The 12,560-nt window shown below is 38.2% G+C and overlaps 1 protein-coding gene across 1 annotated transcript; it reads left to right on the forward strand.

The window, feature by feature from the left end:
• Nucleotides 1-494: 494 nt before the first annotated feature.
• Nucleotides 495-12,550, forward strand: LOC117292858 (protein phosphatase 1 regulatory subunit 7-like). Its single transcript, XM_033775028.1, has 16 exons — nucleotides 495-754; nucleotides 1,307-1,433; nucleotides 2,070-2,159; nucleotides 2,651-2,722; nucleotides 2,968-3,026; nucleotides 3,599-3,651; nucleotides 4,213-4,355; nucleotides 4,614-4,700; nucleotides 5,360-5,431; nucleotides 6,121-6,182; nucleotides 6,762-6,885; nucleotides 7,790-7,872; nucleotides 8,369-8,484; nucleotides 9,944-10,025; nucleotides 10,798-10,923; nucleotides 11,221-12,550. Exons 1-16 carry the CDS (start codon nucleotides 495-497, stop codon nucleotides 11,267-11,269), a joined length of 1,605 nt encoding a protein of 534 aa, XP_033630919.1. The 3' UTR covers nucleotides 11,270-12,550.
• Nucleotides 12,551-12,560: the final 10 nt, after the last annotated feature.

Below are 12,560 nucleotides of genomic sequence, written 5' to 3' on the forward strand. Positions count from 1 at the left end.
TGTATAGAAGCGCTCTGTTTTTGATTTATTATAGTTTTCCAACCTGGGTTGACAAACGTTGCAACTCTGCAGTGGCGTAACTAGGGGGGACGCCCCCACCCATTTGATGTCAGTGCCCCCCCCCCCCGGACTTAGGACCAAAATGTAAATACATTTTTATTCTAATAATTTAATGATATTATTATTATTTTATTTTGCACGCCATACTAGCTTCTGAATATTCAATAAAATACCAAGTGTTGATTTGACAGTTGCACATGCTTTGCGTAAACGCTCCCCATCCCGCGGGGGCTTCATAACGATCGAGAGAGAGCGGAGCCTCAAGGAGCTAGGAGCCATGGTTTCGAAAAGACCGGCCTCTGTTGTCTTAAATTTAGCGCCCTCAAGCGAATGGTGAAAAAAGATGGCTGCATCCACGATTGTTTGTTAACAACGGCAAATTGTTAATGAATTGAATGGTAATTTGTAGATTTTCTACCGCGAGATACTTTAGAATGACGACTTTGCAAGCTGAGAAACTATCAACAAATAGCAGAGTGAAGTCTACTTCTTCTAAGACACACCAAGCCTCTAGATCTCGGCATGGTAAATTGTCACCGGCCGCGAGCCCGAGTTCAGGCTCCGCGTCGGGTGAAGGCCGGCCGAGAAACAGCGCTCCGTCACGGCGGCAACAGATCACCAACTCCCCATCGCTGACCAAGGTGGCCGGACGTCGTGGTGGGAGTAGCGGCAGCAATGTGGTGAATCATCGAAGGTACTGACTTGCCGTGCAGTCATCCATAATTGATAGCATATTGATTCAAATATTGATCAATATCGTTATCAATATCATGCAGTCATATACTCATAGATAGTTTAATTTAGCCTAAAAATATTAATAATAAAATCGAAGGTTACAGTTACCATACTGTCCTTACTCTATGCAGTTACACAGTAGCGCCTTACTTTATAGACCTGGACTTAGTTTTATGGGGCAAGTGTCAGGCAGGGGATGTCAACCTAAAATTTAAACCATTTCAACATTTGTTTTTAAGGATAGGTAGGCCTATGAAAAAAATTCAAAAGAAAATGGTGACACAACAGACTACAGTCACCGACAGATGTGAAGTCTACTTCAGCTGTTTTGATAATAAAGGTTGGTTAAAATAGTATACAAATCACATCACTTTATAGTTGGATGAAAAGACACTTGCAGATTAATCTACTTCATTGATACAACACTCTCATGTTTGAAACTACGTAGTTTACTGTTACGACAAAATGATTTAATAATAGTGGCCATGTTTCTTCTTCATTTTAATGGCAGGAGGTTAAATGGAGAGGATAAGGAGCTTGAAGACAGTGGTCAAGATGTGAGATTTACCGACGTCCCTTCACAAGAAGATTCATCTGCAAGGCCAAGCTCAAATTCTCAACTGTCGCCACAAGATATTGTATGTACAACTCAGACTTTTAGTTAATTTACTGTATTTGAGAAATGTGAGACTTCTGTCTGCTTTCAGACCAGACCTGGAATTTAATTTTGGAGAAGGCAAGGCCTTTCTTATTTTGCAAAAGGTACTTTCATAATAATTCCTGAGAGTCTATGGAAAGTTTTTGAAGGGGCACCAAGGCCAAGATCAGGGCAATGGAGGCCATTGCCTCTGTGGCCATCGTTCATGTTAAAGTCCATGCCCTGTTAGCCCCTAATTGTAATCTGCCTGGTGTAAAGATGTTAAGATGTTACTTTCTTCAGATACAAAGAAGCCATACATACTCTTCTTATTGATTTCTCTTCCAAGAACTCTTCTTTTCCCAGAAACTCCTTAGGATTTATAACTCCAGACCAGGGGTTAACAAAAGGTTGAAATGTCATCATTTCAACATTCTTCTGAAAAACTTGATACTAGTTTAGTTTTGGACTATTATTTATCAGCAATGACTCTCACCCCTGTGTGTTTTGCAGTTGTGGCATGGCAGAGTTGGTTTTAATGGAGTATTGCTTTAGATTGTGGCTCAACAAAGATGTTGTTACTACGTACAAATTTAACTTTGGACTCAAATTCTTATTCAATGTTTTATTTTGGCAGCTAAAGTTGAGTCAAGAGGGCAGTTTTGAGGATGTCTATGAAGTGAATTTACACGCATCAAATGTCGGCACAGTACCAAATTTAGAAAAGGTAAACTCATTCAAAGTATTGCTAAACAGAAACAGGTTTCCAGGAAAATTTACATTTTAAAGCTTACATTGTTGTGACTCATTTATTTTGCTTAGCAAAAACATTTTTTTTTCAGAAGAATTTTCTGTTAAACAGCTTCATAAAATTGGGTGCAGGGCAAAAGAGGGCATGGCCTGTATGCAAATATCAGGCCTGATGTTGTGTACAAATGAAAGATTTTCCACTCGGAAATAATCTTAAGTATTTATTTCCTTTAAAACAAAATTATGAATTGTCAACTTTGAGTCGATAGGTTGTACATGTAGCAGACATGCCAGGTAATCCATTATTAATTCAATTTTGAGCATGTGCACATTTTTTTTAAATAATGGTAAATTTGCTGCCCCCTAGCACCCTAAAAGTATCGCATTAGTGGTGCGAAGTGATGTCATGGTCCCTCATTGAATTCAATGTACACTTTGTAAAGTTACTAAATTTGTTTTGTACTGCAGTTTACCAACCTTCGTTTGCTGGATTTGTCGTGTAATAGCATCAAACAGGTTAAGAATCTCCATCAAAATAAGGTAAGATGAACTAGAATTAAGACTGTACTATGGACAGACAATCTAAAGACTTGTAGGTCTTTCAAAATCAAGCTTTGCTATACATTAGTTTGTTGACGTAAATTAACACAAACCATGATTTGTGTACAGCCAAGTCTCATACGCCTGTCATGTACCTGGAAGTTTTTGTTTCTTTTGTTGTATTGCCCACTATTGGAAGTAGAATAAAGAATTTATTGTTGTGATTTGTTTTCTTCTTCCCACAGGGTTTACGGGAGTTGAAACTGTACGGAAACCAAATAACAGAAGTCATTAACTTAGAGAAGTACGTCTTTAAGACATTTTGAAATTGTCAAGTTGTATCTCGCTTAAAGTAGCCCTGGATGTACACAAAACAACGATGCACCGAGATATAATGCTTTTGCACGGCACACTTTTTAAATGAACAAAATTCCTTATAGAACTAACAACCCTGAAATTGATTTATATTTTAAAATTTATCTTTTTTTACTGTTACATCCCAAAAAGGTTTAAAGACTCACCTGAACACCAATCATGGTCACCTTGGTCTTGTGGTTAGATGGCAGGACTTGCAATTTAAGGTTGTGGGTTCGAATCCCCTAGCTAACTGCCAGTTTCACAATGACTGGAATAAAAGTATTGTCGTCTAGTTAATGAATCACAATTTCTTGACTGGTGCCATTCATAATCAGAGATATTAAACCATTGTTTGTATGAGAGAGATAAGCTGTTATTGATTTCCTTAATGGGAAGACCATCTCAACAAACAAACTTGTAGCTGGTTGTCCCCATTACTTTTGTCTTTCTTTCTCGAAGTGCCTTGTGTTGCTTAGTAATTTGGCGCTAAATAAATACTGTTATTATTTATTATTACAGCTTAGTTGAACTGCACACACTGCAACTTCAACACAACAGAATAAACAACTTAGGTAAGTGATCAAAATAGAAAAAGCTCTCAAAACATCACTAGTTTCTGTATTTTCTATTAGATGCACATGATCATCATCTCACAAACCATCCCTTCAAAACAGAGGATGCAAAATAGGTAAATATTTCTAAAAAATGGAGGTCTGAGTTTCATCTTTAAGAGGCAATATAAGGTCATTTACAACGTTCAAAGGGCACTTCTGTTATACAATCATTGTAGTTACCAATACTAAGACTGGGGGCCAATTTGATAAAGCCTGCACTGAAAGCCTTTTAAGCACAAACACATTGCTTTACTAAAACAGATTACAAGCCAAAATCACATTAAGTTTACATTGTTGTGACTGGTGCCCCTCAAAGTTTTTGCTGAGCAACAAAAATTTGTCAAGCAGTATTTGGTGGGAAACTTAGGCTTAACATTTATGGCTTTGGTACCTGTGAGGTGAAAAAAACTGACCTGTTTAAACTACAGAAGACTTACAGCAAACCTTTTAAGATAAAAATCATGTCAGTGACGTTTTTGCCTGCAACTGTGTGACTGTTTTGATATATTGTTCCTACAGGACGATGTTTATCTTGTCTGAAGAAGTTGAAGGTATTAAGATTGGACAGTAATCATCTGAGGAAGTTGGAATCTAGAGAAATCGCATCTTGCTCTCAGCTTACATTTCTGGATATCAGCAGCAATAGGATTGATAACCTCACTGTAAGTTGGACTAAAATGCTGCTGCGTATGTTGCTGCTGCTGCTGTCGTTGCTGTTGCTGCTGCTGCTGTTGCTGCTGATTATGTTGCTGCTCTTGCTGTTGCTGTTGCTGTTACCTGGTCACAATGATGGATCACTTTGCGATTTCAGCTTTTACAAATACATATGTATCTACAACAGTTTTATTACCATTTGTTTCACCAGAATAATATTGTGGCTACATTAATCCAATTAACTTCGTTTCATCTCTGGTTTCAAGGGTTTAAACTGTTTATCAACATTGGAGGAGTTACACGCAACGCATAATGATCTGAAATCTGTAGGTGAGCTAAGCAGATGTAAAAAGGTTGGTATAGTATAAAAAGCAATTATTTTTAAACCTCCAAAAATGTACCCCAATAAATATACTGTTATACATGTATAAGCTACAATGTATACATTCTTATTTGTCCAAGTAATAGCAAATCCCTTGCATATGTTGTTGCCCTCACTGGTGTCAAAGGATGACACCTTTGACTGAGCATTCATGCACAGCTCTGTTGTTTGGTCTCAAGTGGTGATCAGGGCCCCATTTCATTGAGCTGCTTAAGCATAAAAAGTAGCTAAGCACAACAAAATTATGCTTACCAGAATAGGATTACCAGCCAAACTGCTATGTTACATGTACAATTTGTTACTTGTATCCTGCTCATTTCTGCTAAGCAGAAAGTTCTTAAGCAATATTGTCTGCTTAAGTAGCTCTATGAAATTGGGCCTTGTACTCAATTTCATAAAGCCTGTAAGCACAAAAAATGTGCTAAGCACAGAAAAGTCTTGCTTAGCAGAAACTGGTCACCAGCCAAAATTCCACAAAGTTTACATATTGTTGCAACTGGTTTCCCAAGCAGTATATTCTGCTTAACAGCTTCATAAAATTGGGACCTGTGGGAGGCGTCTGTAAGCTACGGCAAAAGATGATGACAATCTATCTTTGATGCATTTCTAACTTTCCTTCTTAATTCACAGCTTAATGAGGTCAACTTCTCCTACAACAGACTGTCTGATGTCACAGGTTTAAAAGGTCTCCCTCATATCACGGTAAATATGTGCTTGCTCTTTGCAGACAAACTTAATATTTTAGTTTCTTTTAAAAGTACTTGTTATGATTTAAATTACTGTTCAAATTATACTGAACGATTTTGTGGGCGAAGCTCCTTGAAAAATACAAATAAGTTTGACCAAATTAGTATGTACATAAATCAAAGTTTGAAGAGCAGGATAGTCTGACTCTCTCTTTGTATAATGGATATAACTATTGCTTATTGTTGTTGAATACAGTGAACATGACATAAATAATGGTGTGTATCTTAACATGTTTAAAGACACTGGACACTATTGGTAATTGTCAAAGACCAGTCTTGCTTGGTGTATCTCAACATATGCATAAAATTACAAACCTGTGAAAATTTGAGCTCCATTGGTCGTCAAAGTTTCGAGATAATAATGAAAAAACACCCTTGTCACACAAAGTTGTGTGCTTTTAGATGGTTGATTTTGAGACCTCAAAATCTAATTCTGAGGTCTCAAAATCAAATTTGTTGAAAATTACTTCTTCTCGCAGCTATGTTACTTCAGAGGGAGCTGTTTCTCACAATGTTTTATACTATCAACAGCTCTCTGTTACTCTTTACCAAGTAAGGTTTTATGCTAATAATTATTTTGAGTAATTCTGTGTCCACTGCCTTTATTGATTGACACTTACATTTTGTACTGTTTTTCCACTTTAGATTCTTCACTTGTCACATAATGTACTGACGACTAATTGTCTGAAGGCACTTGGAAGATTAAGGTACGTCAGGGGAGGGCGGGAGGTTGTTCTTTTTATTATTATATCTTTCTGGTACTGGGACCAGTAGACTTGAAGAAACCTGTGTAGAGAAGATGAGGTGGAAATGTCAATGGTAGGAAAACATCAAATAAAAACCAATGTAGTCAGGTAGGGACTGAAAAGAAACCAATCCGCATGCAAGGCTTTGGTCCAAGATACAAACCAGGGTCCACAGAGGAAAAAAGCAGGGAAGAAATGACGAAGCCAACCTGAGTTCCCAATGTTAGGGTTCGGAACCAAATCTGAATTATACTCGGCAACGCATCCTATTGGAAACATCACACCGACTTTTTGTTAAGACGGCAATGAAGACATTTTAGTTTTAGACGTGGGAGGAAAACTCCTATAAGGAAAACCAATGCAGTCAGTTAGGGAATAAAAAAAACAATCCACATGCAATGCTCTGGTCCGAGCTCGAATCGAGGTCCTCAGAGGTGAAAGGCAGGGACAGAAACCACTTGGCCAACCTGACTGCCTAGTTAGGTACAGATTTTTGTCTCTTCAAGTTCACTTTAATCATCAATGTCTTTACCCTTTCAGATCGTTACAGAATCTTGACATCTCTTCTAATCAGCTGATTGAAGTCAACGTGATACCAGAGTTATTTCCAGCTTTAGAGGTTCTCAATGCTAGTGAGAATAGAATACACAGATGGTCATCAGTGGTAAGTTCAATTCAGTTCAATTCAATTTAATTCTGTATTTTGTCCTGCTAGCATGAAGATCATTACCTCGTGTTTGCAGACTTATATAACAATTTTTAAAATACGAAAATACACTAGTTGTCTCTAGCTTGAATATCCGACGTCACACTTCAACTTAAGGTTCATGAATTATGCCAGAAAACCTGCCTTGAGCTTAGGTCAATCTCCTTCTAAATGCATGTTTGACCTTGCATTCATTTTACATGGAGATTCACTGTCAAATCCTATGTACATGTATGCAAATAAACAACATTATATGCAGAAAAGTGCAGCTGCCAAACATCACCTCGGACCAATCAAAACACAGATATGGAAAGTTTACACCACTGCACATTTATCCAATAAAATAATTGTATAAAATTAAATTATTAAGTTGTATTCCCACCTTGATCCCAGGGATGATCGATTTCGCCGCTAAACTTTTCCAAAGCATGCCTTGCTCGCTCATAACCCCTGGAATTGGTTAAAGTGTGACAGCCTCCTACACATTTTAATAAGGCTTGTGGCCTATCCACTCTACGCACCCGCATTAGTATGGTAACCTTCAAAAGAGGTTTCAAGTCATAGACGAACTGAGGTGGACGAAATACTGGTCCTAACTTTAGGATCAGCCATATGTTTTTAACATCTCATAGTCCTAATTTAGGACGAGTCCTAACTCTTTGTGAAATCGACCCCTGGTCCCCTCTCATTCTTCTTTGATCTTGTAGTTTAGGATATTTGTGTAAAAACATGATTCACGTCAAAATACCTGCATTTTTGCACACTTGTACCAAAGCATCCTTCAAGCACCATGCAAGCGCTCAAAGTTTTGGACAAGCATAGATGTGTAACCATTTTCTCTCTGTGTGTTTCAATCCATCAGCTTTCGTTAGCAAAGTGCACCAGTCTATCAGAGTTGTATATGTCTGGGAATCCATTCTGCATGGAGGATGGAGAAAAACCAAGGTAACATGATGATATTTTATCGTTGTGGATTCAATATGAGTTTTCTTTTCAATTTAGTTTGTTATTTACTTCAAAGTGCATTTTTTATGTAAGATTTGTATTTCAATGCAAGTATTACATCTATAGAATTCTTTTCAGTACCCACTTCTACTTCTTCTACAGGATTCAAACTGGCCTCCTGTCACCGACACACTCGGTGGTCTAGTGCTTCAGACTGTAGGGGTGTGGGTTCGAATCCCAATTACATATCCTTGAGGAATATATTTTCCTGAAGGGTCCAAATAGCACGAGTGTCACACAATGGTGTAAGAGTCAAACCAAAGTCTAAGCCAATCTCTTTTCAATATCTTATTTATAGAAACTCTAGGTACGGCGTTTACTACATGCAGTGAATCCCCTGCTGGTCAGTTTTTATCAGTCTAGGTTTTTGTTCCACAAGTCCAAGACTATAATTCAAAGTTATTTTGGTTTCCTTTTATCTTTGGCTTGGCTGCAGTTATCATCATGACTTACAGGAACATATTCCTCATCTCGACATTCTTGATGGAGCTCACGTCAAGAAAACATCATCCAAGACAGTTCCTATTATGAGACCAATGTCCGCTGCTTCAGGTTAGTTTTAAAGGGAAGGTATCAATGACGTTGAGTAATGTCACTCCTAAAATTAATGCCAATAAAAACATTTAGTTTGAAGCCTGAAGGGCATTTTGGCGACCCCAACAAACTCGACAAGTCGATTACTGGTTGGTCTGAACAGCATCGTCACCGCGCCCAACCAAACAAGCGAAAAACGCTCAACCGATGACCAATGTTTCTGATTGGGGTCGCCAAAACGCACTCCTACAGCAGCTTTCGATAGTATAAAGTGTGTTGAGAAACATTTCTCTTTAAAGCCATTGGACCCTTTCGGTACAGAAAAAAAATAAAAGTTCACAGATTTACAAATAACTTACAGGGTTTACAGAAGGTAGTGGTGAAAGACTTCTCTTGAAATATTATTCCATGAAATGCTTCACTTTTTGAGAAAACAGTAAAACAATATCAAATTCTCGATAGCGAGAATGACGGATTTATTTTAAACACATGTCATGACACGGCGAAACGCGCGGATACAAGGGTGGGTTTTCTCCGATGACCGATTGAGCCTAAATTTTCACAGGTTTGTTATTTGATATAGAAGTTGTGATACACAAAGTGTGGGCCTTGGACAATACTGTTTACCAAAAGGGTCCAATGGCTTTAAAGTAATGTGGTTGCATAAACGGAAATAAGTTTTTATGCCCCAAAATTTCAATCTGAGAAGGTTACTGTGATGTTTGTCAGCTTGTGTGTTCCTTTTTTGGGATTATTTTTTCTGCATACACACATTCGCTTAGGATTATTTGCAATATTTCAAAAATGCAACCTTTTGAAATGAAATTTTCACAGGTTTATTTTATTTATACAACTACATTTATATAAGATTGAAACATTCAAGCTGTTTCAAAATTAAAGGGATTGTGTCTTGATCAAAGAAAGCCTGTGGCTGTTCATGGAATTATGAACTCTCAAACAATTACTTGACATGCGCCCATTCCCTCTGTATCATATCTATGGAGAATGCGCAATGGTGCAGTTTATAGGTCAGGGGTGGATTTCACAAAGAGTTAGGACTAGTCTTATCTCGAGTTAGGACCAGTTACTCGTCCTAACTTAGGACTATCCATGCAATTTGTATATCTCCTAGGACTAGTCCTAAGTTAGAACTAGTCCTAACTCTTTGTGAAATCGACCCAAGATGTCATAATTCCATGTACAGCCACAGGCCTTCTTTGCTCATGTGATCATGATGACACAGTTCACAATGGCATGCTAAATCTAAGTCTTTTCCATGTTTGGAACAAGCTAATTTTCAATTTGTAACGCCCCACACTATTTCGGAAAAAGCTTGGCATTAAAAGTGAAGAAAACTTTTATATATGTACCACCATTTCTAGAAGTACACAGGACCTACAGCTTAGCCTCTTAGAAATGTAGTTTTTCAAACTGGATGAATGTGTTTTTAATTAATGGATTTTTTCTTTGGTATCAGCTGTGAGTGCAAGACAAGTTGAGAATCAGCTGAAGAGTGTGGAGCAAGATTTGTTATCATTTGAGTCAAGTCTTCAGGCAAGGTAAGGGACTTTAGTCATGCTGCCACAATCTCGGTCATGTTCCCTGTATCCAGTAACAGTAAAGGATGCTAATGTTCAGTGCACAAAGAAGAACCAGACTATTTCTCCTTGCAGCCTCGGTTTGGTTACATTGATTTGAATGCGGGAAAATCAAGATGGCCGCATCATGGTACAGGTTTATACCTTAAAGCAGGACCAGGGAGGCTTATGCACCAAACTCAAGCCCTGGTTTTAATATGGTACTTCTATCCTTGAACAAGACCCTTTACCACAATCGCTTCATCCTTCGAGAGGGTTGAAAGCAGATTGTTCTGCGTGTCGTGTAATTCCTTAAAAAGATCCTAGTACACTTATTGTAAAAAGAAGGGGGTTTGCCCCGCTGTTTCTGGCATTGACGGCTGCAGATTGCGCCACATGTAAACACAAGGTGCCATATAAATGGATCTAAACTTTCAAAACTGCACATTTACAAGTACCTCTGCAGACCTGTCTTAATAATACTGAGTGCTTGGGAAACTGATCTATGTGATCTAGTTGTAAGCCCTAAATAAGAACTGCACATTATTTTGTCGAATATCAGATAGATCTTAAGATGTTGTAGAGACACATTGCTTATTTTGCCTCTTAAGCTTTCTCATATTTTTGTGTACAATGGATTTTACTTTCCGCCACATCTCCACCTTTTGTATTGATCAGACCAATACCATGATCAGAGTTGTAATCAGGAAACTTTTCTTGTAACCGTCATCATAATTGTTTGTTTGGTTGACAGATTTGAGAGCATGCGTTCAACCATGGAGACTCTACCACTAGAAGCGCCCCCAAGACCAAGTACTGCACTCAGTATACGCAGTATCTCTACTTCAGATGGATCCAGACCTGCTAGTAGATGTAACAGGTAATACCAAGGGTTTTTTCTTCTTCTAAAAGCCGAGTGTCCTGTCTTGGTGCTATTATCTTTGATTTGGTATGGCCATGACCTACCAGTGTAATTGCATTTTATGTTTATATAAGTGTTCGTACATTTCTAATTCAAAACATCTTTGAATAGTTTTAACTGTTTCAGCAAAACATTGGCTGAAAAATTAATAGAATAATAGTTAAATTGATAAGATGCACATCAAGAACACCATCGCTCAGCCCCCCCGACACTGAAACAAAACATAACTATTCAATATATGTGTTTTCATTGCAGTCGCAGTCGGATAGCCGAGGCCCAAGCCTTTGCATTTAAGAACTTTTGATTGGTAGGAATATTACCTTGGATTAGCTCCGTCGAGTGAGGATTGATGCATCATGGTGGACCTCCACCAGCTTGAAGTGTACAAGATGATCTTCTTCTTGTTGTCCGTGGGTGGAGCCGCAGTGATTATCCCTCGACCAGCCCGCTGCCGTTGCTGGTTGACCCCGGCGAGAACGCTCCACTAAGCCCGGTTGCGCCCTTGCAAGGAAAAACTTGATTGGTGCATCTGTTTGGTTGGCTGTGCCGCAAGTTCTAAAAAACAGTTGACATGATGCACTCCACAGCAAAATGAGGAATTTCTCAGAAATATTAGTGAACACAATTGAAACAACAGGCATGATACAAGACTGATGTCTTAAGCATTCTTATTTCACGTGAATGCGATATGAACTTTAACATCACAAATTCGAAACAAAAAATTAGCAAAAATTGAACTGTGTTCAACTCCTGTGAAACATTCGCTGCGAAAACAGCCATGTGATGTCAAAATTTGCTTCGCAGGAAGTATGAACTGGGCTTTATACGACAACACATGGTTGAGAAATACTTACCTTTGAGGTCTACATTATGTAATATTTGAAAGCAGTTTTATCTACTTGATAAAAGTATGAAAATGTTTGGAATTGGGTGACATACAATGGTTGCAAGTAATACTATTAATAGTAACACACTAAAATAAGGCACTTTGACACTGAAACAGGAATTGTTCTAAAACTTTCAAAGGTGTAGAACAAATACTAACGGTTAAGTCTCATGCTGATTTGAAAACTTTGATCTCAAAATGTGCGTTATTTTATTTCCTTCACACATAAATGCGTTGTCAATGGGAACCTTGGTTCCTCCAAAATATTCTATTAGACCGTATGCATTGACGGCTTCCTGACACCAAATTTTGCAGGTCTGGAATTTCATCTTTGAAAGGGGAAGGCCATTTTGATTTTGCAAAAGGCAAATGAGCACGATAGGCACAAGGGCACAATTGGAAAATCTTAAAGTCTATGGCAAACTTCTGAAGGGGCACTAAGGCCAGGGGCAATAGCAGCCATGGCCTTAGTATAATTCCAGGCCTGCTCTTGACTACCATCTTTTGACCTCTACATGAGGGTGCCTGCGTGAATGACATATGCATTGTAGGTATAAATGTGCACATTCTTTTGTTACTGAGCCCAAAGTAAAGATTTGTCAACTCTTGTCTAATAATGTACAGGATGATTGGGTTTTTTTCACTCTTAAAGACACTGGACACTGTTGTCAAAGACCAGTCTTCTCACTTGGTGTATCTCAACATAATG

This window comes from Asterias rubens, chromosome 7 (assembly GCF_902459465.1).
Source record: "Asterias rubens chromosome 7, eAstRub1.3, whole genome shotgun sequence".
Classification (NCBI taxonomy): domain Eukaryota; kingdom Metazoa; phylum Echinodermata; class Asteroidea; order Forcipulatida; family Asteriidae; genus Asterias; species Asterias rubens.